Source organism: Mycteria americana, chromosome 3, assembly GCF_035582795.1.
Source record: "Mycteria americana isolate JAX WOST 10 ecotype Jacksonville Zoo and Gardens chromosome 3, USCA_MyAme_1.0, whole genome shotgun sequence".
NCBI classification, from domain to species: domain Eukaryota; kingdom Metazoa; phylum Chordata; class Aves; order Ciconiiformes; family Ciconiidae; genus Mycteria; species Mycteria americana.
Genome location: NC_134367.1, coordinates 40,671,062 through 40,698,301, shown reverse-complemented (window position 1 = coordinate 40,698,301; position 27,240 = coordinate 40,671,062). Strand labels below are relative to the sequence as shown.

General features: G+C 41.6%; 1 protein-coding gene across 6 annotated transcripts in view; it reads left to right on the top strand.

The window, feature by feature from the left end:
- The first annotated feature begins 7,200 nt into the window (after positions 1-7,200).
- The window catches only part of SYNCRIP (synaptotagmin binding cytoplasmic RNA interacting protein), a 26,331-nt gene continuing 6,291 nt past the window's right edge, over positions 7,201-27,240 (top strand). For 5 of the 6 annotated variants that reach the window (XM_075498317.1, XM_075498316.1, XM_075498315.1 and 2 more), the window contains exons 1-10: positions 7,211-7,347; positions 8,836-8,995; positions 9,874-9,992; positions 10,179-10,286; positions 12,017-12,130; positions 12,217-12,393; positions 17,484-17,619; positions 18,514-18,719; positions 23,677-23,826; positions 25,154-25,275. In XM_075498317.1, the coding sequence (XP_075354432.1) occupies positions 8,848-8,995; positions 9,874-9,992; positions 10,179-10,286; positions 12,017-12,130; positions 12,217-12,393; positions 17,484-17,619; positions 18,514-18,719; positions 23,677-23,826; positions 25,154-25,275 (1,280 nt within the window). In that variant the 5' untranslated portion in view covers positions 7,211-7,347; positions 8,836-8,847. Of the gene's footprint in view, positions 7,348-8,835; positions 8,996-9,873; positions 9,993-10,178; positions 10,287-12,016; positions 12,131-12,216; positions 12,394-17,483; positions 17,620-18,513; positions 18,720-23,676; positions 23,827-25,153; positions 25,276-27,240 lie in introns of all 6 variants that reach the window. The other variant, XM_075498318.1, reaches the window with a different exon arrangement.

Here is a 27,240-nt window from a genome sequence, read left to right as displayed (position 1 = left end):
AAATGAGAACTCCCTTAGTGTGGCATACTCCAGGCATCTTTTTAAAAAAAAAAAAAGAAAAAAGTCATATGCAAAAGGCTGTATTGTCTGCTCTTGGGATCTGCAGAAATGCTGCATTTATGTAGTCACTTCTGCCTTCTACCTGGCAAGGACTGTAAAAGGAGCGGGGTGGGGAGGGAAGATTGTTCTATTCTTGCAAGGACCTTGAAGACACAAGGTTATTTGGGTTCACCCATGCTTGAAAGGATTTTTAGGTTGGTTGGTTACATGTTACGTAGTCTGGAACACTTATCCTGAAAGCTCTGTATTGCAACTGCTGCATCAGGCACTTTCCCTCCTGAGTAATCAGCAATGTCATTACTGGTCAACTAAATAGGCCTGGGACATGAGCCCAATCACTGGCAACTGATCATCCATGCTGTTAAGGGTTAATACAGTCTCTGATAACTGATGCCTGGGCCAGCTAGCACAGTCTCACATGTAATATTTGGGCATGGTTTAGAGGTTAAGGTGCATGAGAGCTTAACTATGACAATGCAAGCTGTGCTGTCCACGTTTGCCTTACGGCTGGAGAACAGCCCCTGACCTGTCCCATCTACCTGCATGGCAGCGGCCATTATGTCTGCAGTGTGCTGTGCTCTCCTGGGAAAGATGCCCAGACCTGGGGCAGAATATTCTGCGACGTAATGATATGCTGTCTGCCTTTGGAGATGGGCTTAATGCACAAAGTAACTCACGTGGGCTTAGATGATCCCAAGGGTCCTTTTGTTCCACCCTTCAGTTGGCTTTTATAAGTATGCCAAGTACTGGAATCCCAATGTCTGCTAGTCAGGACAGGGAGATATTCGGGGACTGCTGTACAGGGATGTAAGGACAGGGCTGGATGGGTACCTGGAGCAAAGGAAGATCTAAACAGAGCAGTCAGTTCTGCATTGACACTTTCACTTGTGGCTCCACTCAGTGAGTTGCAGCTTCAGCACTTGGCTACCTTGCACTGCGCAAGTGGACAGGATAGCGCTACTGTCCTGAGATGACTTTGAGATGTTTCGAAGATGGATACTGATGAGGAATGCTCTCTGCAGTTCTCTTGCACGAGTCCTTCTCGTAAGGCAGAATGCATTAGGATGTGGAGAAATCTGTTTTCTCCAGCCCCTCCTCCATGCTAATTTGATGAAAACTTTGAAGGGGGATGACAACTCTTGTTACTTCTTTGCTGAATATATTTTCTCCTCTTTCCATGGAGCTTTGCCAGGTGCTGACCTAATGGTAACACTCCTCTGTGTAAGAGCTTTAAAGCATCAGATGCTAAGGGGAATAGGACAAAAAAGGCAGTAGTAGTTGTGTCCTAAGTCTCGCTTTTGTATCCACAGCAATAGTAAAACAGTATTTTTTTTTCTTCAGATTGGGAAGCCTCTTCCCATAGTTCCCTCACCCTTGATAAGCTTGTGAGCTATTTGTATAGGAAGCTTGTGTTTTATAGGTCTGTAGTGGGATGAGGAATATGTGATCAGAGGGAATCTGGAGGAAGAGGAACATTTGCACTTACACTTCTGTAGGAAGTGGGAAGGTTTTGGAATGAAAGGAACAGATCAGTGATTGCGTGTTCTGCTTGCTGCAATGACAGGGTATTTGTACCATCAGGAAGAGTTAAGACCAACATTTAATCTCCAGTAGTGGGTATTAGCTAAGGGAAAAATGCAAAGATAGGGCAACCATAGATATGATAGTACTTCCTGGTATGCTCCCCCAGCCTATGTTAATTTTGCCGTAGACTTTAAATGGGGTGATATCTCTGCATTTAATAATTTTAGATGGGAGTTTCTTCCATTAATTAGGCTAGTTAGTTTTGGGGTTTATGGAAATACCTATAGCTTCATGTGACAATGAATTCCCCAGCTTAGTTGCATGTGTGCAAAAGTAGCTCTTTTTTGCTTTGCTATCTGCCAGTTTGATTTGGTGCTTCCTCATTCTTCTGTTGGAAGAAAGAACGAACAGTTATTCTCTAGTTTTCTCCATGCCACTTCTGACTTTGTAGGCCAGTATTACATTCCCTCATTTGTCTCTTGTCTGTGTTGAAGGTATAGGTTCCGAATAACTCCTAACACTGCTCCTTTGCCAGTAAGCATAGAGCATTTATAGTTCTTTGTTACAAGGCTGGGCATCTGGATGCTGAGTGATAATAGTTTGGGATGGCTTTGAGTTGGCATTTCCACATACACATGGAAGCGACTTCACTGTTTTGTGTGCATGCAAAAATAGTGTTCTCCACACCTCTTTCAATACTTACATGTTAACCTATAGTGTACTGCAAAGTACATTGAATTCTACAATGATTGCTCTAAACCCATGGCTGATAAACCACTGTGTTAAAATCCTCTAACTTAAATTAGAAAAAAGCTAAAGGTATTAATGGAATGTGAACTAAACTACCTTCTGCTGCTTCTGTTGTGCCTTTCTCTTACAATGTCAGCACTGGAGTGTTTGATTTGGGGGGGGATGTACTGAGGGAGGGGGATGTTGACTGGAAAGAGGAAAAAGCAGTGACTGGTATTGGAAAGAAGGACTTAAAAACATACTTTGCAGAAATAAGCAGTCTAATACCATTTCTTTCACTGGCACTGTTGCTATAGCACAGCTGTAAAGGAAAAGGGAGAGAAGCAGTTCAGAAGGAAGTTGTTCTGAGACCTTCAGTCTATATATAAAATTTGACACCAAAAGAATTCCTGGAAGAGCCCCATTCCTCCTCATTGCCAGACTTGTTCTCTGCCTGTGACTATCTGGGCAAGTATTTAGCAGAATGCAGGTGATTTCAGCCTCAAAAGCCCTGAAATGTATGGTTTCAAGTTTGTAGGAGCAGACTCCTCATCCACCTTGCAGAACTAGAAGAATTAAAATTTAGTGAAAAATTACTTTGCTTTTTGGATTCAGGAAAAAAAAGTCTTTCCAAATCTCAAGAAAGAAACATCAATTAGTCAGTGGATAGAGTTGCATTTGTAAAGATTGGGATAATTAACCATATCACAGAATCTGTCCATCTGTTCAAGCAGGGCCACCTGGAGCTGGTTGCCCAGGACCATGCCCAGATGGCTTCTCAATACCTCCAAGGATGGAGACTCCACAGCCTCCCTGGGCAACCTGTGCCAGTGCCCAGTCACCCTCACATTGAAAAAGCGTTTCCTGATGTTCAGAGGGAACCTCCTGTGTTTCAGTTTGTGCCCATGGCCTCTGGTCCTGTGAACCATAATCACTGGATTTGCAAACACTTTCTTTGCTTCTTTTGTTTTCCTGACTTAGTTGGAAGAAGTGAAGTGTTTGAAGAGTTAGCAAGGTCAGAATTAGAGCCTTATAAATAGTTTGCTTAAATGGGGGAAAACCTTGATTTTGTTTTAATTAGTGCTACCCCTGCCTAGTTTTGGAAAAGTAAGAAGATGTACAAAGGATATAACTGGAAAGAATGTTAAAAGAAAATATTAATCATTACTTAAGTTTAGTCTGTCTTTGCTGAAATCATGTGACAATTTTAGATTGTAAGTTACTTTTTAGAATGGAAGAACTTTCAAATCTGCATATTAAAGACTGAGCCATTCAGTCATATGAAAGGCTTTCTCCTGAAGAAAATTTCATATATCTGATTCATCTCCTTTTGGTTAATTTCTGACTTGCATTTTTTTCTTAATAGGCACAGGCCTTGATTTTGTAACTCAACCCATCTTTTAAGACATAGAGCCTCTGACTGATAGAATGAACAAATTAAACAGACTTTAATTAAACAGATATTTCCTACAATCGTCTTATTTTACCAAGGATCTCAGGGCAGTAGGCCGGTGGCGAGCTGTGCACTACATTGAATAAACTGCAGTCCCTTCCTGAAGTTAGATATCCTTGTAATAGATATATTAATACTTGGCAGCCTTACCAAGGAGGCTAAGGGCTAGGAACGGGTTGGAAAACCTATTGCTGAGAAACCACAAGAGTGGCTGAATCATTTCAGAATTGTGCTGTGGCAGATGTAGCACAGGGGACTTGTTTCATTATTACAAGCAGTAACATTTGCTGTATGACCAGAGTGATCTGTCCCTCTAACACTGTAGCTGGTGCGTTTCACAGCTCAAGTATAGCTGTGCCTAAATTTCCACTGCGTGCACGCTTGGGACAGGCTAATGCCATGCAATCTTAATAGGTATCATAGAAACTGAAGGTAAGATTCCTGTTGTCTCCTAGATTTTCATTCTTTGCTTAGGGTATAATTCTTTAACTGTACATAAGTAGCTCAAAAGCAAAAATTAGGCTTTTAATCTTACAGTCAAATTAAATTTATTTTTCACTGCTTTATCCATGCAACTCTGTAGTTGGTCCCGGTTTTACCTCTGGTTTTACCTCTGGTTTTACCTCTGGTTTTACCTCTGGTTTTACCTCTGGTTTTACCTCTGGTTTTACCTCTGGTTTTACCTCTGGTTTTACCTCTGGTTTTACCTCTGGTTTTACCTCTGAAATCACTACCTCTTTTACTACTTTTACCTCTGAAATCACTGGTTTTACTGTGGATGTGCTGGGGAGGCTCTGACATACAGCTGTGGCTTCAGTGGGGCTCTACAGTGGTTACAATTGGACTAGAAGCAGGCAGGGGTTTCATATTCCACCACGAAAATTTAGGAATTAACACAACTTTCATTATGGTGAGAAGTTGTCAAACTTTCAGGCACATGCAGTGAAATTCCTCATGTAAATCCAAGTCACCAGGCAAGTGTCTGCAAATATTCTTGGCAGGGTATTTTTTCAACAGATGTTCTACATGATTCAAAAATAAATAAAAAGAAAACTCATTTTATGATGTCATGGATCTTTTCCTGGGCATACCACTTTTGTCTTTGTCCTACTGATATTAGGGCTAATAACTGAGCTATATTTAGAGGAACTGCATGTCAGAGTCTCTGCTTCCTCCTTTCTACATAAAACTTCAAAGGATCAAATAGCTGTAACTCTGACTCTGGGTCAGCTGTGATTTTTAAATAAGGGTGCAAATCTGTTCACTGCATTTATCCTTGTCTTTTTATTGTTTTTACTTCCATTTCATGGAGGAAAAGCTTTTCCCTCTAAAAATGGGCCTGAAAGTGGGAATGACTTTCTCAGGAGTTTGCCGCCTGTAGTTAGGCAGATCCACTGACTGAGAATTTTAATGAAACATTTTTCACTGTTTTCATTAGTTCCAGAGAACAAACCTATTTATGAAATTTAGATACTACTCTGGCTCATACCTGTATTGTAAACACCTCACTGCAACACTTTCTGTAAATGTCTGAAAATAACGTGTTTTGGGGCAGTATTTTCACTGAAAAATGCTCTCCAAATTTGTTTTTGAGGATATTACTCTCATTGCCCAGCTGATAGCTGTATTTTTGGAGAAAGTTACAGATTTTTGAAGGGTGCAAAATATTCACATTTTTATAAAGTATATGATTAAAAATACCACACAAGTTTTCATTAAAAATAGCTTTTCTTTTACTAAAATTATATTTTCAGAAAGTTTCATTTAAAAAAAAATTTTAAACATGGGGGAAGTTTGAGTAAAAATGATTTTTAATGACACTTTCAAATTATAAATTAGCTGGAATATTTGATAGTGTACAGCTGCCTTGTATTTGTTACTGTTTCAGACTAACCTGTGGAGCTGTTCAGTTTTTAATGAAGTCTTATTTCATCAAGTACTTGAGATTTTTCTTGTTTCACTGAATACCAGTTGTATGTTTCACATACTTACACAGCAGCATGTGAGTATTTGTTGACAGTGAACTAACTCTAATTGTCTGTGCTTGCTCCACTGTGCAGGTTTAAGTATTTTTAAAACATTGGAGATACACTGAAGGTGTTTGGACTAAGGGGCAGTGGTAGTTGGTCAGCTTGTCGCTGAGCTCCCTTTGAGGAAGTGAGTAATACCTTGTGTGCCTTCCTGCCTTCATTTCGCTGTCTTTATCTGGAATTACAGGTCTGGCAGAGCTTAGTAGGTCGGTTTCCAAGTTTCTCGTAGGAGGTGAGCAAGCGAGACGTGTTAGGAACTGGAATTCAGAAGCGTGCACAAGGATCCCCAGCAAGGGATCCGCATCTGACAGCTGTGCGGTTAGACCCACCTTCCACTGGGGCCAGCTCGAGAAAGTTACATCAAGCGAACGGACGCTCAAAGGGTGGCCATGGGGCGCAGGCCTCGTTTCTCCAGGCATGCCGTGGAATTTCGGTTGAGCTGCCCGACACCCAAGCCCGCGCTGCTGCCAATTTCTCCCCAGCCCGCCGACCACCGCCCGGGGCCGCTTAACGCCGCCGCTTCAGCGGATTCACCGCGCAGCGACCGAGGGAAACTCCCGTTCCCCTTGGAAAAAAACATTCCTCCGCACGCCGGTTACGGAGGGGCGGGGCGGGCGGCGGCCGGTGTGGGGAGCCCGCCTGAGCGGGGAGAGCGCCGGGCGCCCCTCAGGGAAGGGGGTGAGGCGCCTCCCGTCTCCAAGGCGGGAACGCCGAGCGCGGCTGCGGCGGGAGCGGAGCGCTGCCGGGCTCTCGGCTGGCCGGCAGCCACACAAAGCGCCGCTCTCCCCTCCCTTTGTCTGCGTGGCTTTGTCTCCTCCGTCCCCCCGCCGCGGGCCGGGACTCGCCGCCTCCGGCCGCGCCGGTCCCCTTTGTGCCACCTGCGCGCCGTGGGAACGGCCGCTCGCCCAATCCCCGGCCGGCCCGGCGGGCCGCTCCGCCAGCGCCGTTTTTCGCGTGGCGCCCGCACAGGTGCAAGGGCGGCGCGGAAGGCGCCGGGGAGGCCGGGCGCGCCCCGCGCCGCGCCGCGCCGTCCCCCCGCGGGGCTCGTCCCGCCGCCGCCGCCTCCCCTCTCGGCAGCGCGCGGCGTGCGCGAGGGCCGCGCGCCGCTGCCGGCTGACGCTCCAGCCGGGCGGGAGGCGGAGGGCGGCGCGCGCCGCTCCGCATGGAACGCCGAGCGCGTGGGGGACGGAGGGGAGGGCAGGAAACCGCGCGCGCGAGGGCGGGGCGTGCGGGCGCGCGCGCGCGGGCAGCCCGGCGGGCGGGGCGAGGCGATAACCCTTGCGGAGCTGCCTGGGAGACCCCGGGTTTGGGGCTGCGCCAGCGCGCGCGGCGCCTCCTCCTCTCCCCCCCCGCCCCTCGGAGCCGAGTGGAAGGGGCTGGGGTTGGTGCCAGCAGCGGCGTGAGCGCTCGAGCGGCCGCCATTTTACGCCAGCTCCAGCACACTGTCCGGACACACCGAGGGAGCGGAGAAGGGGGGCAGCTCCTCAGCACGCCGAGCCGCTAGCCGCGCCCCGAGCCCCTTCGCACGGCGTTTCGCCCCCGCAGCGACAGGTCAGGGGCTGGGCGCCGGCGGGCGGGCCGGTGGGCTCGGGCTGGCCGCGGCTCGGAGCGGCGGCAGCCGCCCGCGGAGCGGGGTGGGAGCGCGCCGGGGCAGGGCCGGGCCGGGCGGCAGAGGGGGTTGAGGCGGCGGAGGGGAGCCGGCGGGCGGGGCGGGAGGCGCACGCTGGGGCCCTGCAGCGCTGTCGGGCCGGGGCCCGGCTGCCAGGCGCTGCGTGATGGGTGGAGGAGCTGGCTGCTTTCGTGGCCGCTGCTGTCGGGCGGGGGGCGGCCGTGCTGGGCCGGTGCCCGCGCACTAGGCCCGGCAGCTGGCCGGCGCTGGGGAGGCGGCGGCGGCCGTGGGGGCCCGGGCCGTCCCCGCGTGGGGCGCCTGGCTCTCGCCTCATTGTCCTGCCGGCTCCGCCGCTCCATTCATTGCCCGTGAGGGGCTGGGCTGGGCCGGGCCGGGCCGGGGGGAGCCGCTCCGCAGCGGGGCGAGCCGCGACCTCGATGCCCGGCGTGTGTGTGGGGAGGGGGGCCGCTCGGGTCTCGCGTGTCCCCGGTCACGTCGTGAGGCGGTGGGCGGCGGGCAGCGGCGTTTCCCGGCCGGGAGGCGAGGCTGGCGGCGGGCCCCTGCATTGTTTCGGGGAGAAGTGTGGCTGGGGGCTGGCGGCGAGGCCGGGAGGCGCCGCGAGCTCCCGGCCGAGTGGTGAAATCGGGCCCGGGGTGTTGCAACCGCTCTCCAGGGGGAATAGGGTGAGAGGTGGGGAATGGCTGGGGCTTGGGGTGGGGGGGAGCCGCTCCTCCTGCGGGAGTGTGGCGGAGAGGGGGGGAAGTCGGTCACTGGAGGAAGTTGTAGGACATCTGAACGCGCAGAGCACGTGTTTCCATCGGGCTCATGGCGGCTGCCGCTGCCGCCGCCACTGTGGGTGGGTGCGGACTGGGAAGAGCAGAGCGCTTTGTTCCTCTCGCTTGCCCGGCCGACACCGGAGTGGAGGCGGGAAGGGATCCCGGCCGCGCCCGGGGCCTGGAGAGGCGGCTCGCTCCGGGGGGCAGCGAGTTTGCGACGGGCGGTGGAGGCAGCCGCGGGTGTCAGTGACGGTATCGCAGTGGTAGCGGCGGCTGCATGTGGCAGGTTTGCTCTTCCTCCCACCCCCGCCATTGGTTTCTTGCTCCATTTCTAACTTGTTCAGAGTCTCTTAGGGAGTGCGTTAGAGAGACAGAGAGAGGGAGGTGAGTCAGAGTGTCTGGCAGGGTTCTGTAAAACCTGCAGTGAAAGCTACCCCACCCCCGCTAGACAGTGGTGTTAGGGCTTTCCTTTGTGTTAGTTCTTCTTTTGAGGAATTTTGTGTGTCTTCCAAAATTAAAAAGTACCAGGGAAGTGGTCTACGATTTTTTTATTTTCTTGCAAGAATAGGGCAGTCTGTTGCATGTATTGTCACTTGAATTGTTCTGCTTGAAGATATTTTTAGCTTAATTATGATGCTTATTGCATTTGAACAGATATCTGGAAACATGGCTACTGAACATGTTAATGGGAATGGTACTGAAGAGCCCATGGATACTTCTGCTGCAGTTACCCATTCTGAGCATTTCCAGACATTGCTTGATGCTGGTTTACCACAGAAAGTTGCTGAAAAACTAGATGAAATTTACGTTGCAGGTAAGATGTAAAACTTGCAAAACCACACTTACAATATTTTATTGGATTCTGCTGTCTTTGGGCTAAAATAGCAACTTTTTGTGGTTTCCAAAAGTATGGGAACTGCAGTCTTACCAAAATCTGTGGACGTTTTCCCTTTAGTGCTTTAATTTGTCATAGTATTTTTCAGAGAAAAGTCTTGGGCCAAGTCACTTGGGGTGGGAAGGAGGAAAAGTATGCAGGTGACCATAGCAACAGCTGGAATAGGCAACAGATGATTTTTAGGAGGAGTAGGTGATGTGGTCTTTGTGTATTTTTTACAGTAGTTGTAGGTAACTGTAAGTAACTGAAGCCTTGGTATTCATCTTCTCATGTAAATGATGCTTTGTGACATAGTATTTGGGCTTATGGATGCAAAGGTTATTGTATTGTTTCTCTTAGCCATGGTAATAGCTAGCACTTTTTAAGCTTGATTTTTGGATTGTGGTGGTCACTTTTAGTGCTGCAGTTTATTTGGCTTTATAGTCTTCTCGAAATGTACCAAAGTATCATTGCTAGGCAAGCTAAGTCAGGTTTTGATAGATCCTTCTCAATTCAGCTTCAGGATATTGAAAATAAACTTGGCCCTTGTAACATCTGGGTTTTACAGAAGTCAAATGAATACATAAATGCAGTAACTGTTACTCTAAATCTTAACTTTTTTTTGGACCCTTTTTGATGAAAAAAGGGTTAAATACACTTAACACTTAGTCCTCTTAAAGGTAAATATTTTTCTTAGGTATAGTAACTTACATTAATCAGTGATTGATTTAGGGGTCACTGAAATGTTAGATGTGTTAAATGCGGTTAAACAAAGATTGCTGCCCAAATATAACTAGTAATTTTTTTCTTTTTTCTAGGGCTAGTTGCACATAGTGATCTAGATGAAAGAGCTATTGAAGCTTTAAAGGAATTTAATGAAGAAGGTGCATTGGCAGTGCTTCAGCAGTTTAAAGACAGTGATCTCTCACATGTTCAGGTAATGTTAAGCAATTGAGAATATAATTGTTGAGGTATAAACTGCTAGTTGACTGGCAAGAGGTTTGCTTAAGTCTCTTCAGTGATCCATATGTGATATGTAAAACGGACACTGTATTAGCTCAAGGTAAAATTAGATTTTGGCTTGTCATGTTTTCAGAACTGACGATTAATGTATCTTTTGCAGAACAAAAGTGCCTTTTTATGTGGTGTCATGAAGACATACAGGCAGAGGGAAAAACAGGGGACCAAGGTGGCAGATTCTAGCAAAGGACCAGATGAGGCAAAAATTAAGGTATGTGCCTAAAAGATAAAAGTTATGCGGTCTATCTGTGGTTTTTCAAAGCTGTTGTGACAGCTACCTTGATTCTTTTGGAACTGTGCTTTTCTTAAAAAGGCTGTTTTAGATTATTTGTTATTATTTGAAAGCTGTCACTTGCATTTTTATCTTTACACTTCATCCTCTTCAAGAGGAAACTTAATATACTGTTAATTACTGGAACTGAATGTATATAAAAGTGAAGAAGATTTGACAGTTTGCGTTATGTCTAGTTGAGGCAGTTCTATTTCACAGTCAGAAGTTTTTGGACACTTGTCAGCATAGATCTTCTGAGTTCAGAATGCATAACTTCAGCTGGTGGTGCTTGTTTTTTGTTTGTTTGTTTTTTCCTTTCTCTTCAGCTCAGGTTTAAAGCAACTCCACAATAGGGAGGAGATACCACGTGTGTCTGAAAAGCCAGATTGTAATGGATTTAGGATTTAGCCCACTTCTTATGACATAATCACTGTTCTCATAAACTGTAACCCAAACTGTCTTAGTAACGGACATGTTATTTCTTGGACCAAGTCTTCTGCTAGTAAGAGACTCCTGTCTCAAGAGTTAGGCATACTATGTTTTTTTTTTTTAAATTCTGTGATGAGCAACTTTACCAAAGCTTAAGGAAAGGAAAACCATCTAAGCATGCTTAGTTGGTGTCTTTAAAAAGCGAGAGAATCTTTCATCTTTAACTTTTCATGTGTAAACTGCAAAATGAATGTGTTATATATTACAAATAACTATGTAGCTTGCAAAACTAGAAAATCTTTTTTCTCCTGACTTTGAGGCTGGGATGCCATTAATTATAAATTAAAAAAAAACTCATACAGTTTTTGTCGCTACCACATAAAACAACAATAATATGAGGACTTAGTTAACTAACTTGAAGTAGCATAGCTTTTACTGCTGATGGCTATAGCATTTAAAATAACTTTGCAATTTTCCAGTTGTGACATTACTAACTCTTGATTATAATTAGGCTTGTTTCATATGCTGTCTCTTTGTGTGTAGAGTTGATTTGTTTTTGTACAAAATTATTAAGAAAGACTAATTTCAGAGGAGTTTCTCATATATTTGCATACTGAATTTCATCTAACATTTTAAATTGGTAGTATATCTGTAACTGTATGCAGTGATTCTAGGGAGGATCAGTTGTGCTTGGATGCTGTATGTGCCCACAAGGAATTTGAGGGGGAGGGGGGAGCATAGGAGAAAGGAAGTTGTGCTACCACTTCAGTGGTGGGATACCTGAAGCAGTCAGTACAGTGTTCCAGGGGTGTAAGCACTTAAACATGTGTTCTTTAACTTCACACTTATGAGTAATCTCATTAAGTGAAGGGAACTCCTGTGCATAAATGTTTGCAGGATTGGACATGCCAAACAAGAAGTGGCTCAGACTAAGATCTTTTTAATTAAAGGGAAGCTCACTGTTCTATTACTTGGCCTTTTTTTTTTTGTATGAAAATGAAGGAATTGGGGAAAACTCTATATGAATCTCTAATTTTCTAGCAGCATTTCTTTACCTGATAGTTCCAGTAGGTGTTTTGCAACTTTCTTGTTGCAGTACTAGCAGTAGGCTTGTTCACCTGTGCGAGTTACAAAGCAGTACAGTTTAAGAGGAATTATAAGCATGTCTGTTTGTGAATGAAGTGCATCTAAACTAGCTCAATTTGTATATGGCTTTAAAATTTTAAGTTTCTTACTTGAAGGCACTCTTGGAGAGAACCGGCTACACTCTTGATGTGACTACTGGACAGAGAAAGTATGGTGGACCTCCTCCAGAGTCTGTATATTCAGGACAGCAACCTTCTGTTGGTACAGAGGTAAGGAGACGGAGATACTTATGTAGATGTATTCTTACTCATTTGAAGTATTTTTTTATGAACAACACTCTGTATGTCTGTTGTAGATATTTGTGGGCAAGATTCCAAGAGACTTGTTTGAAGATGAACTTGTTCCATTATTTGAGAAAGCTGGCCCTATATGGGATCTCCGCTTAATGATGGATCCACTAACTGGTCTAAATAGAGGATATGCTTTTGTCACTTTTTGTACTAAAGAGGCAGCTCAGGAAGCTGTTAAGCTGGTAAGTTTTCTTACTCACTTTTTTTTTTTTTGTTTTAGGAATGCTCTCTGGCTTATAAGCAGTTGTCTTGATCCTAATGCTTAAATGTTTAAGATGAAACTGTCATTGTTAGATCATTTCATAAATCTCCACTAGATCTTTTTAAATATTTCCACATTTGTGTATAAATTTTTCCTGGCTGTGTTAGGGACAGGGGGGAAAAAAAAAAGCCAGTGGACTGCTGTTTTGTCCAGTTAGATGAGCCTTTAGCACTAAAAAGAGTTGTGTTAGCAGTAGTGACTTCTGAGCTGTCTGCATCTGGCTGAGTTTTGGAGAGAAGCGGTGTTGAGGTTGCAGTGGTACAGGGGAAGCGTGGGTCGGATTGCCCGTGATTTTCTCATCTGCTTGTGCACCAGCAGGGGGCCGCGTGCTGGAAAAATGCTTCTAAAGTCACAGGATTTCGCAAGATACTTTAGATGGGAAATAATCACTCTTGAGTGTTAAGGTCTGTTCTGTTTGCTGCAGCTGACTGGGAAAGTCATAATCCTCCCAGGTTAAAAAACATTGCCTCTGTTTTGCACAGAGGTGTGAAATAGTTTGATATAAGGAATAGGCCACTCTTAAGCTTTCCAGGTTTTATGCATGAAGTATCCATCACTGAAAAAAGAGGGGAAAAGAAACACGACCCTGATCCTCGCACTGCCCCTTTGTTTTTCTAGTTAAGTTGAATTTGAATTTTTTGAGCTAGTTACTACTGCATTGATATGGCCAAGAGCAGTGTGTGGTATGACCCTCAAGAGTGCTAACTCATTCTGAGGTGTACTGATACTGTATTAATATAGTAGGGTTAAAAATCTCTGTTTCGTAATAAGGTACATCTTAAACCATTAAGGTACCCTATTGACATGTTAATAATGTAAGTCAGTTGGTGGAGACAAATCAAGCTGAAGATGGGAATGTGTTTTGAAAAAGTATAGAAATGTCTACAAAAGTGGAAGTACAAAAATATCTGGTATATGTTGTTTAGCTTTTTAAACAAGAATGGTTGGTGTTCCTGTGCACAGTCCAAATATACAGAGGATAACTGTTTATACCTCTTTGTACTTTCATGGTCAACCTAGCCATTTATATTGTGTGTGATCCCTTAAGACTTACGCACATGGCTTAGCAAAACAGTGAATCAAATCAAGTACATTCTCAGAGGCACCTAGTAAGCGAGCAAAAAGGAATTTTTCTTCACTTAGCTGGATTTTGCTTAAGGGCAGCTTGCTCTGAAAAGTCATTCAGCTTGTGTTTCCATAAAAGTAACATCAGATCCTAGCGTCAGTCTTCCACTAAATGGTACAAGGGAAGGAGGTACTTGGTGTCCCTTTATATCTGATCTTTGATGTGCAGGAAAAAAAAAAGGCGTTGTGTTCTGTTTTTCAGTTAAATAGCCACTGAGTGTAATAGTTGAAAAGTGTTGTGATTGATGGGGCAGTTTTTCAGCCTTCATGCTAACTTCTTTGAGGGCAGGGTTAGTTTTAAATTGGATCCTGTGGCATTTGTCAGCTTTTGAATGATTCCAGCCATAGTTGGCTGGCTAGTTTGGTGTATTACAAGTTTCCCAGGTTGTCTAGGAGTGATTTGTAGGAGTACTAGCAAAATATTGCTGTAGAGCTCAGTTGAAAATCATGGGTCTATCACTTGTATTAGTTACACATGTATGGGAGAGGCTGCTGACAGACCTCTTAGAAATGCTGAACGCTTGGTCCTAGCCATTTTAATATCCTACTATTTTAACAGGTAGTGTTCTTTTTGATACTACCTGTAATCTTCTGATGTGTATACAACTTATTTCCCAGCTTTCTGGACTCCCTGGGATAGGGGTTCTTTTGTTATTTCCCATCTTCATCCCAGAGGCTTTTTTTTTTTTCCATTCAGGACTCTGTGAAGTATAGTGAAAATGAGAATAAAAATCTCTGCATTGCCTGTAGGTTTCTGAGTAATAAGAGACAGCTATGAGGTTTTGTCAATACCCAAACTGCAGCAGAGAATAAACTGACCTGTCTTCAGGCCGTTGCAGTTGGTGTAACATATTTTGCATACAATTCGTATTTGCCTGGCTGTTGTATCATCCACAGTCTTTTTAACAACTTAATGTAAAGCTGAATAAAATTTTTGAATAAACTTAATGTTGACTTACCCTATTCATTAACCAGAAGAAATCTTGCAACTTAGAAGGCTGAAGCCTTGATTTTGTTTATGCATATGCATTTTTAAGTCAGTTAAAAAAGGGGAGAATTCCCAAAATTGTGTTTGAAATACCTCTGGGGCTGTGCTTGAGACAAAAATGGAGTGATGCTATGGCCTGATACTGAGAAGACTTACAGATACGAACAGTAGTTAATTTTATGTCCAGTACGTAATCCAGTGTGGTTAACCCTCGCTGCTTAAGTAGAAATGGCATCTCAAATGTTCACACAAGCGCTGACTATCAGAAGTCTGATTTTTTTTTTTAATTATTTTTTTAACCCTGGGCATTTTTTTCCCTGTTAACATGTTTGTGTTTACCATCTGTTTTATACTGGTTAAGGATTATAACCAGTTGTGTTCTTTTGCACACATGTTCAGTTCTCCCTCCCATTTCATATGAAAATTTCAGTTTTTCAAAAGATTTCTGAGTGATTAAGGTTACTGTAGACATGTACAGGATAAATACTTGTGAGGTAAAGCTCATAGGAAAACATACTGAAAACTAGAGTAGCATATGGTGTATTTTTGACTAGAGCAAGTGTAAGCTTGCTCAAAGTCCAGGTAGAGGTGAGTTATTCAATTATGTCCCTTAAGCAGTTTGCCAGCTATGCATAGCAGTACAATTTGCCATTTGCTGCTGGAAATAAACTAAAATTGCTGGTGAAAGTTTTAAGTGGATAAAATGGCAAGACAGACCTTATGCATACTTTGACCTGTTTGTGAGTAGGTTCTTAGAGAACTTAGCACAAAAAAAAAAAATCTATCTCCTAGAGTGTGTAGAGGGTAGTAATATCTCTGTTACTAACTTCAGGCATTGATTCAGTGGTGACAGGAGGGGGAAGCAGTGTGCTGACATAGCTAATTTGGTAGCCTGACTGTTTTGGCAGTTTACCCAGATCATGATTTGGGCCTGTTCATGTCTCATCTAAGTTTACAGATGGTATGCAAACTATTTACCTAAAAAACACCAACTTTATATTCAAGAACACCTAATTCAAGACTTTTTCATTTGTGTTAAGAGAAACATACAATGAAAAGTAGTAGTTAATCTATTGTAGTATGAAAAAACTACTAGAAACTACTGTCAATGTTGAATTACAATATGGTAGAATATGTTAATTTTTTGAAGTTACTATTTTGTTGCCATGAGTTGTGTGAGAGGCTCTTTTTGGATTAAGTGTGTAGCCAGACTTTGGTCTTGGACTTTAACAGGAACAGTCGGATAATATCTTCTGTTATCCATATAGAATACACTATTTCAGTTGGAATGGTTGTCTAGTCCAACTGCCTGACCACTTCAGGACTGACCAAAAGTTAAAGCATTATTATTAAGGGCATTGTCCAAATGCCTCTTTTAAACACTGACAAGCATGGGGCATTGACCACCTCTCCAGGAAGCCTGTTCCAGTGTTTGACCACCCTCTCAGTAAAAAAACACTTCCTAATGTAAAGAAATGTTTCCTAATGTACACTTCAGTTAATAAAGAATCAGTTTGTGTCTTGTTTCCAGACTAATAAACTGTCAGCTTTTTTTAAAGGTGTTTCTTTAAAGTATTTTTAAGCTACTGTAATCTGTCTCTTCATTAATGTGTATAAGTCTATTAGTGATCATAATAATATATATATACAGTCTTCCTATGCAGCTGTTTCCTAATTTAAAATCAACTATTCCTCTGCCGCATGGGCAACAGATAATGGAGATAGAAGTGTTTTACTGTAGCCTACTATGTTTTGAGACGTAATTAGTTGGGAAGATGCCACTCCAGATCCTTTTCACATGTAGAGTTCTCCTTTTAGATCACTTTTGGTGCAGTTGTCTAGCTTTGAAAATTTTCGGTGATGTAGTTTTTGTTTGCACGAGATAAATATAAATAAACAAACATCTTCACCCTGGTTCTAGTGTACAAAGCAAGAAGGGGTGTGGGAGAACTTGCCTATGTAGGAAGGTTTACCACCCAACACAAAATAACTCATAGAATAAATAGCTAGGTTAAATTTTAAAAAGCTGTCCTGCTACTTGTCAATAAGATGTTGACCACAAAATACATTTTCCTAGCTAAAGAACTGTCTGTTGCAGGGTTGCCAGTTGGAAAGGGGTTGATGTACCACCAGTTGACCTCCCTGATGCTTATTTGGATGATGCATGTCTGTGTCTGCATCTCAATGAAAGGCATTTTTTATCAACAGATGTCTACAGTAATACTTTTTTTTTTCCTTAAACTGCTGACTTGTTCAGGGTGTCTTCTAAACAGTCTGTTATGGGAGAAGCATTTGAACAGGAGTCTTAGAATTTCAAGTCAGTAGAAGGTTGTTCTTGCTGTTTACTATGTTTACATGTGTAATCTACATGCTTTGGAAAGTATTTGCCTGTTGGTCTTCCATATTTTGTGGAGAAGACCTCATCATGGCTCTCCTTCTTTTGTTAACTACGGAACTTTGGAAGGGAATCTGACTTGAATTTTAACTCCTGTCTTATTATACACAATTCAAGAATTCATAGGTACAATCTATAGAGGAACTTGCTTTATTTTTTTTTTCTGCACTGTTGTGAAGGGAGAAGCCTTGACCTTGATGACTTGGACTTAAGATTTACCTTTCAGGGTTCTACATTAAAAAGTCTCTAAACAAATATATATTAAGAAAGAGGCTTGAACAAGAAGGGAGGAATAATTGTTGGCTGCAATTATGGAGATATCTTAGAGAACACGGGTATACTTCAGAACAGTTGATTATGCATCATAAGAGAGTGTTAAGCTCCAAAGAATTTAATATATTACTAAACGCTATGTTTGCAAAAGTAAAATATTGGTATGTTGCTGTTGGAGGGGAGTGAAAATTATCTGTAACTGATCATTTTTCAATTATTTTTCTTACAGTACAACAACCATGAAATTCGTTCTGGAAAACACATTGGTGTATGCATCTCTGTTGCCAATAATAGGCTTTTTGTTGGTTCTATTCCTAAGAGTAAAACCAAGGAGCAAATTGTTGAAGAATTTAGCAAGGTAACAGGTAAGTCAATAACTATGTTTTGTAGAGCTGGAGAGATGTCAGACATGATGAGTGGTGAACTCTTGGCTTATGGTTGAATGATGATTAATCCAAATGAAGACCACTCATCACTTGTCCCGACTTTTAGGTGGTTTGTTTTTTTAAACTGTTGTTGTGCTGAGGGCTGAAATATTTATGATTAGACTAGATGTGTGGTTCCAAGTTTCACCTGGAGAATAAGTGTGTAATGTTTAAAAAAGCCGTTCAAAGAAATAGATGGTTTAATTATTTCAATACTAGTGGATGTTTTAAAACTTTTCAAGGCTAAACTGAAGCAGGTTGGAGAATGTAGCTAGTTCTGTGCTTCAGAATTCTTAGTGATTTGATAAGTATCTCTTTTTGATAACGGCATATAAACTGGCAAGGTAACATTTGATGGCTTCCTGTGTTACCGAATGATATACTTCAGGTTCCTTGGAGAAACCCTGAAACTTTTTAGATGTCTTAAAATCATGCAAGTTTGGTCTCTTGTTGTTTAGACGTCCATGGAAAAAACACATGCTGATAAGTGGTGTGACTTAAGGGTTTGAGAGGAGAACTGACAAAACACAACTTTTGGCTGCCCAAAATGCTCTTCTCCATTCACTTAGAGGAAAGGTACTCTTCCATAGCTACTAAGCTTTCTTCACTTAATAAAAATGGAACCTGAGTTGGGATAGTCTAATGTCTCTCTTTGAACATGTTGCTCTTGAAGGTAGGGAAATTTTATTATGTACATGGTCTCAAAAGTCTAGTGTGTTCATGCTTTTTTGTAACCACTTGTTAGATGCATACTTACCAGAAGGATAATCCCTGCTTTATAATACAAATTTATGGATTGAAGCCATAACAGATAAATATTTTGCTTAATTTCAGAGGGTCTTACAGATGTCATATTGTATCATCAGCCTGATGACAAGAAAAAGAACCGGGGTTTCTGTTTCCTTGAATATGAAGATCACAAAACTGCTGCTCAGGCCAGACGTAGGTTAATGAGCGGCAAAGTGAAAGTCTGGGGAAATGTTGTTACGGTTGAATGGGCTGACCCTATAGAAGACCCAGATCCTGAAGTGATGGCAAAGGTAATAAGGCTATAAGGGAACCATAATACATTTAAAGTGCCTTGTTCCAAAGTAAGTACTTCCTGACAGCCTGAGTTTAAATAGCATATTTCAGCCTTCTTGACAGAGATGTTGTAGGTGAAATGAAAAAAACATGAATACACTCTAGAATTGATGTGAATTTAAAAACTCTATTGACTGATGTTATTTTGTGCTCCCAAGGCTGAATGTTGAACATAGCTCTTGCCAAAATGGCACGTAGGGTGATGTACTTAATTTCTCATCTGGAAGTGGTGGTGGTGACTTCAAAAGTTAAAATGGTTTTGTAGCTTAATATTTGGAGGGAAAGAAATCTAGATACAATCGCAGAACAAGCCTTAATTCTTTTTAAGCCTGCAACTTTGTTTATCATTTCAGAATTGGAACATGTCAGTAAGATGCACAAACGTATTTTCAAAGTTGGCTTTAGCAGTTACTTCTGAGAAGTTAGGCAATTACTTTGTAGTTGGAACTGTATCTTTATTTTTAATTTTGGGGGGGTTAATTCCTTAAAATACTAAGACTAGTAATATTTTGGATTTTGAATATTTCGGTGAAACTGAAGTCTGGACTGTTAACATTTTGTAGTATGCTGTAGCAGTTGTCTTATACATGTGTGCGATATTTTGTCAGAAACACATGAATATTTTTTCCATCAGATAATGCCCACCCTGTCTTTTTTCAGTTATGTTGTGTAGCTGAGTTGTTTAATGGAAACTCCTAGCTAGCCCATATCCTTATCTCTTTCTCTTTGCTTGCTTTTTGTCTGTGCTTTTACTCTCATCTGAGACACGTCACTTGCTGGAGTCCTACTTTGATGGACCTAGTAAGATAGCTTGGCTGGGATCTCCTCTTTGGTGAGCCATAAGGGAAAAGGGTTGGGGTGGGGGCTCATTTTAGGGAAAAAACTGCTTTTGTAATACAGGTATTACAGAAGCTTTTGGACTGGCCTGTCTGCAGACTTTATTTTTCTTGCCTGGCATCATAGACTGTCAGCAGCGGGGAAGAGTCTTGCAGGTAAAATTTGTCGGAGGTGGCACTTCCTAAATATGGTGAGCTATCTATCTGTTCAGCTTCTTGGCTCAAAAGAGAAGAGACCTAATCCAGCAAATTTAAAATAAATGAGCAGGAACTTCTGCTGACATGACTGAATAGATGAGCAGGAAGTGATAGGGGACATAACCAAGTATCTTTCCAAAGTAAGTTTACAGACATGGCGAGTGAAAGGCTGAAGAAATTAAAGCTTGATAGTGGTTTGCCCCATTTAAGATACAGCTTTTTGAATGTTTTAATGCCTTGTATTGTTTTGTATTTGAAGTGAGACGTGAAAAGGGAAGAAACATAAATACAGAAAATGTGAAGAAAATCAACTTGTATACTTCTAGTGCCATATGCCAAAGATAGGGCGTGGAGCTTGGGTTGAAGACATATGGAAAAGTGAGACTATGTGAATGAGAATACTGAAAAAGTAGAGAACATCTGGCTTGTGTCTGAAGGCAGAAGCTGAGACAAGCATTGGTGTCTGACCTTTCTCACTGGCTGCATCCCTTAGTTTATTCTTGCAACAAGGAAAGTCTGTACTCTAGTCTTTCTTGCCCACTTACTGTACATTTGGAGAAACTGACCACATCTGGCACTTCTGGAAGTGTTAGGTTTACTTTCTGTTGCTTATTGTTGTCTTTCTCCTAAGAGAAAGAGCAGCTGAGCTGCTGCTGCAGTCAATAATCTCCCAGATGATGTGAGCTGCAGGTTGGGTGTCATTGCTTATGAGTACTGTCAATCTGGAGGAAAGGGAGAGCTTTTGACCCTTGTCGTCTTACACATTCCTGTGGTAGAAGGCTCTGGAGGAAACGCTGTGAGTAGGAGGAGTAGGTTGCTTTTATCAGAATAATTGTCGTTTTTCTTTTCAAGATGGCTAGAAAAGCAAGTCCATAGGAGCAAACTGTGGGGAAGGCAAATTCACCTTTGTAGCCAGAAGGTGAATAGTGTTGTTCTAAATATGTTGCAGAAGCAGCATGTCATTTCATCAATAGATGGTCACTTACTAATTTAAATTTCTGAAATGTTTACTTGAGCCTTTTTTCCTTTCTCCTCCAGACTTTTGCTTAAATGTTATGGAGAGTACTGTATGGATGCGTAGTTAAAATTTAAATGGGCTGTTACTTTAAATATGAAGTACCTTGAGCGTGATGAGATAGAAAGCTAGATTCTGAAGCTAGACATATGTGTTACAGGAGGTTAGTGCTTGTACTGACAGATGAGACTACAATTGGTTAAGTAATTGATTTCTGGTCCAAAGTGAAGTTTTTTTCCAACTTCTAGTAGCTGTGTTGATAGATCAGTTTCTGCGAAGTGTTATTTTGATGCTTGTTATACCTTTAGTGCGGTTAAATTTCTTAATGTTTTACTTGATTCCTGTAGCATGGCTGAGGCTACAGAGGATGTTCTGGAGTGGCAGGTTAAGCAGCTGAATAAAGTCTTATGCTTGTGGCTGCCTGGTAGATTACAGGCTAGGAGACAGGCTAGGAACCCTTGGAGAATGTGGTAATGAAGTCTGAAGTATTTGTGCTGTAGGTAAGAGGAGGAAAAAGAGCAGATCCTGGAAGTCCAATCTTAAGCAGTTTTAAAAGCGGGTTCTGCCTTTATGACAAAATGCTGCTGCTGGGTATATTGCTTGTCAGGTGTTTATTTATGGATCCTTGGTGTTATAATCTATTAGCCTTAATGAAGAGGACACCACCCCCGCCCCCCCACCCCCCCTTAGATAGCTTACATGAAGTAAAAATGGGTTCATCTTCTCTCAACCTATACTTTAACCTGCCTCCTAGCTTCAGCATCTTTGACTGGTTCAGATACGCTTTTAACCTGTAACATGACCAAAGATGTTAAAAAAATTCAGCTGTTAGAGATTAATGGATTTGTCTATACTGGAAAACATTTAAAATGGTTGCTTTTTACTTCTTTAAAAAATGTTGTGTTAGTGCATCTTTAACAAAAAACGATTTTTGGGGTTTTTAATTATGTCTGACACTATGTCAGTCATGGTGGATTTATTAGTGAAGGCTACTTAGGGTTCCTCATGAGATTCTAGTTTTCATCCTTTCCTACAGTACAAGAATAAGGAACATTTGTTTGAAAGTTACTGGTTTTTAAAACCATTGATAACATCACAAAACTTCCTGTAATTCATTTTCATGAAATAAGGTTAAGGTAGCAATTAGGACATTTTACTAAAAATGGTTATTACATATGGGTTACAAGAAATAAAGGTTGCTCTTGCCATCAAGGCATGTAGGAGAAGCTTAACACAGGATAGGAAGCAGCCTTCCTTAACACAGGATAGGAGCTGGCTATGACTTATCTCCTGAGAATCAGCAAGAGTAACCAAAGACAAGAGTTGATACACTGGGTCAGATTTATGATCTGTGGTATCCCTTCTTCCAAACTCTGCATCCCATCCTAGTTTGGCTAGTGAGTGAGACAAAGATTTATGGAAGTCTGTCCTGTTTGTTTGTAACTTAATTACATAGTAATTCTTCTAAAAAGGATGTCTGGGTTTATTGAGTTCCTGTATGTGGCGGGAGTAGAGATTATAGCTCTGCTTCAAAAATCGAAGCATGCTTTCTTTGGTTCCTTCACACTCTGTGTTATTTGTGTTGACCTTCAGGGTTAGGAGCAGGAAATCGGTGCTGCCATGTACAATGTTCACTTTTTGTCATCAGCTAGTTTGAAACCACTAGTAGCGGAGGGGATGTGAAAAGAAGTTGGAGGCCTTTGCAGCTGATGTGCAGCTGCATTGTAGGAAGGTAAGACTGTGAGTGTTCTTTGGCAGTAGGAGGTGACTAGACTGTCAGGGCATGGTGGCAGTGTATGGAAGGGACTCTCCCCAACAAAGTTGAAGAGGCTTGTAAATTGTGGGAACTTCTGGATAACATCATGCAAACATGCTAATGTACTGTCATTTAGTGCAGCCTCAGTGTGGACGCAAGGACAAGAGGAAAGAGTCTAGTTTAAGCCTTTGTCAGACTGCTCTGTATTTTCTTTTATCGTAAATGGTGGTTGATGAAACTTTATATTGATGATTTAGTCACTATCAGGCAGTTAATAGGGCATTATCTCAATAGTTGAAAGATAACCAACCTCTCTGATGTTACAAGCTGCATAGCAGTCTTTGTGTAGCTTAAGAGCCATATTGCATGCTTTAGAGAGCTGGGGGAGGGAATAGACTTTCAGAGTTATTTGGAGGTGGCTGTTCCTCGAGGGAAGGACACAGTTTGACTTGTGAGAAAGTCCAAAGGTGACTTAGCAGTGTCAGCCTTAGTGTCCCCTTCTGTCTGTGTTCTCTCTTCTAGCTGTGGATTCAGGTCACTGAGTACTCCTCAGGCAAGCACAGTCCTGATGCTAGGTATTTGGTGTAGCTATAGCATGGGAGCCACAAGTTAAGCAGCTTGAGAGCTGCAGGCCTGTCACCTCTGACCTAGATATTATAGTGATGACTGTTCTGCAAATACCTGAGCAAAAACCTGTCTAAACAATGACATGTTTTGATAAGTTAATTATTTTGTGTGTAACCCATCCTGGTTGCCTTCTTTCAAGTTTGAAAGTGTTCTGAGTTGAAAATTACTGCTGCTAGGATTCTTTTAAACATTAACACAAATTGGATTGACTTTCAGGATGCTAATACTTATTAAATCTGTTTTCAAACATGATTAGATATTTCTGTTAGGGAATTTTGGAGCTAACTTATGCTGTATGAATCTGTAAATATACATATTCGTGTATATGTATATAAAATGCTGTACATAAAATGTAATGATGTTTTCAGTACTGCCAGTAGTAATGACTTGCAAAACATCATTTTGTGTTTTGGAATTGGATCATACTTCTAAGCCTTTTTTTCCCGTTTTTTCCCCCCCCCCCCTTTTTTTTTTCTTCTTAGGTAAAAGTTTTGTTTGTACGCAATCTTGCCAATACTGTAACAGAGGAGATACTAGAAAAGGCCTTCAGTCAATTTGGAAAGCTAGAGCGAGTGAAGAAGCTAAAAGACTATGCTTTCATTCATTTTGATGAACGGGATGGTGCTGTAAAGGTAAGTAAAGAGGACTCTTCACTGTGTGTGTGTAAGCAGTGACTAAATATAACATTTAGAAGCTGTATATGTCTCTTAACTTCAGAAAAAGCTCTGTCTGGAGAAATGGTAACACATTGTCACTGATAACTTTGTCCTCTCTGGGTGCCTCCTAGGAAGACGCAGTTGCTAGCTTGAAAAGTGGATCTTAGATGCACCTATCCTAAGTAATTCTGATGATGAGTATCTAAGATAATCGTGTGTGTTATCATTTGAAACTGAAGTGCCAGAAGTTGAATGACTCTTCTCACCAAATTATTGGTAGAATCTAAAGCAGTTTCTCTAGGGCAGGTGATAAAAACTTGGGTAATCTTTTTATTTTCCAGGAACAGAATGACTAGCTTTTTATGGTGTGCAATAAGCACCTTTTCTTTTTCATGAGAGGTGCTGGACAATTGAGTAATTGTCATTCCGGGATTTTGCTAGCCTGTTCTTGGTGTTTTTTCTCCTGTCATTGTTAGGAAGGGAAAGTGTAATTCCTCTCCTGCCTATAGTGTATCTATTTTTTATGTTCTGTGGGAGGATGCAGGATACAAGGGATTCAGTTTTTCTTACTCATCCAGATGCCTTAAAGCAGATGCTTAGGAAGATGATGGAAAGAGTCTTTTCATAGGATATGTATCCCATCAAATCTTAGCTATGAGAGTCCCTGAAAGTGGTAGTATCTTTAGGATTCCCCTGCTTGAATTTAACTTGTAGCAATTACTGTGACCCATGGGAATTGTACATGTGTATGTTGGCAGTTTTGTGGTGGTGTGGGTTGTTTTTTTTTTTTTTTGATGGTGGTTGATTTTGTGTGGGGGTTTTTTTGTGGTCAGAATGAGACTCCTGAATTCTAATTTTTGGCTTCTGGTTTAAAAAGAAAGTTACATTTGTTACAAGTAAAGGAATAAAAACATGCATTGATCTCTAGCTTTAGTAGTGTTTGCATGTGTGCTGACATTAGAAATTTATTCTCTTATTGCAAAATCTGTACTTTCAGAGGACAGTTCCGTCACTTCGTTAATTGAAACAGCTTGCAAAGATTGAAGCCTATTTACAGTTTTGAGTGGAAGATTTCTAAACTGATATATGCAGTCCTGGGTTTGAGAGCCAAGTTAAGAGGAAATGCATAACTCTGGAACCCACGATACTATGCTGTCTGATTATTTTAAAAAGTTTTTTAGCTTTATATTGTTATGTTACCTCTGGATAACGAATTTTAAAATGCATGCTCTAAAAGACAGAATAAAATTAATAACTTCAGATATGTTTAGAAGTATATTTAAAGTCTGGTTAATTCCTTCAGGCAATGGAAGAAATGAATGGCAAAGATTTAGAGGGAGAAAACATTGAAATTGTTTTTGCTAAGCCACCAGATCAAAAAAGGAAAGAACGGAAAGCTCAAAGACAAGCGGCTAAAAATCAGATGTAAGTGTAAATGCATGCATATGTTGTATTACTTCTGAAAGACATGTACACTCCTACGGAATTAGAACTTCTGGGTATTTTAGTAGGTATGCTGTAGTGTATACAGGTTTTCTGGCGTCTCTGAAAATAGTGGATTCATTTAAGTTGGTTGCGTTTTGCTTAAGATCTAGTAGTGGTGTTGGTGAGAATTCAGATACTGTCTTGCTCTGCTTGTTGAGCGTGAGAGCACCAGTGGAAATGTTTGAAGGTCATGAAATGTACACACTTCTTGCTTTTTATTCTAAACTTTCAGTACTTCTGCACTGATATGTCACGTGGATAAACTTAGCAACATGTGCTCTTCCCAGCAGGCTTAGCAGTACTGGTACAGCCCCCCCTGTTTACTAAAGTACCCACTGAAAGGAGGATCCTGACGTTCTTTTTTGCCACTTCCAGAAGATAGATCTGCTCTTGAAGCTTATAAACTTATACTAATAGGTATCTTGCGCTAATAAATGCTGAACATGGAGGAAAAAAAAAAAGGGCATTTCTTGCTAGTGTGTTCTGCTTAATGTTCTCATGTGTTTTCCTTCTTGGATATCTTGTAGCTTTCCTAACCATCTTTCCTCCCCCACCTTATTTCCAAAAATAACTTCTGCTAGTGCTGCTGTGCAGCATCCAAGAAGACAGAATAGTGAGGTTACCAGATTAATACAGATCTCCAGATGGTGACCTACTGTACACATGGGATTGGTTAAGTTTGCTGTGCTTACAGTTCTCATAACTTTCTTGGCCCTTTTATTCTTCTTCTTTGGGCATCTGGTGTTACTATAAGAAGTGGATTTCTTCTTTTTTCTTTCGCTTTTTTTCTATGCCAGGCAGGCCTCTTCTGTTCTGCTTAAATCCTGTGGTGATACAACTTGATTTCTTTCTGTATATTCTGTATCTTGGCAACACCACCATAAATACCTGTCTATTTAATTAGAATATAAAATGATGTTGAAAGTTGCACAATTGGCCTCTCAACACACGCAGTTGTCTGCATGGTTGTGTTGTCTCTGGAGATATGCTTTCTCTCACTGAATTTGAGTATACCAAAAAAACTTTCTCATATTGCAGTATACAAACAGTTTTGCTAGCTTGGTATTCAGGATCTCATAATGGCCCGTTTCCAGTGGTGAAAAGGAAGATTTTTCTTAAAATGCACTTGATCAGTTATAATGCTGTGTGATTTTTTTTCCCCCACCCCCCAACTGTTCTCTGCAGATTATCTGAGACCCAGATTTATTACTTCTGGATAGCGTGCATGTATTTATAACACTGGAAGTCTTCTGGCATGTGTCACCTCTAATATTAATATGCTGTATGTTATCTGCATCCCCTCCCCTTTTATTGTTTAAGATGCGCATGTCTCATTTTGTGGAGGTAGGTAAAGTAGGGCTGCCTCTCTTGTTCTTCTAGTCAGAGGTATAGTAATGCCACCTGTTCAGTTCTTCCTTCTGGTTCTTTCATTTGGGAATTCTCTGTGTTCCTTTATTTTTCTGAACTGTTAAGGCAGTAGCAAGGCAGCTAGTTTGATTAAACTCTAGGCATGTTTGGGTTTTGAATATACTGTTCATTAGTGAATTGTAAGGACTTTTAATTTTCTTAGGATTCCAAAAGATGAGGAAATAGAAGGATATGTGTGTGTGTTAAGTCTGTATTCTAGTTATTTGAGAAATTTGGAATGACCTCTTAAGATCTTAGAGGTAAATTGTAGTTTGTACTATATTTACAGTTGTAAAAAACCCTTCATTTTTCTGGAAACTTCCATATAACTGTAGATTTAATTTGATTTGTACATTAATATAGTTAGTGGTCTTACCTGCTTGCATATAAGTGACTATTTAATCAGTAAGAAGCATTTTACATCGTGCCTTTGTTGTTTGAAACCCCTTGTGGCTGTCAGGAGTAGGTTACTTTGCTCTTTAACACATCTGTTTGAGT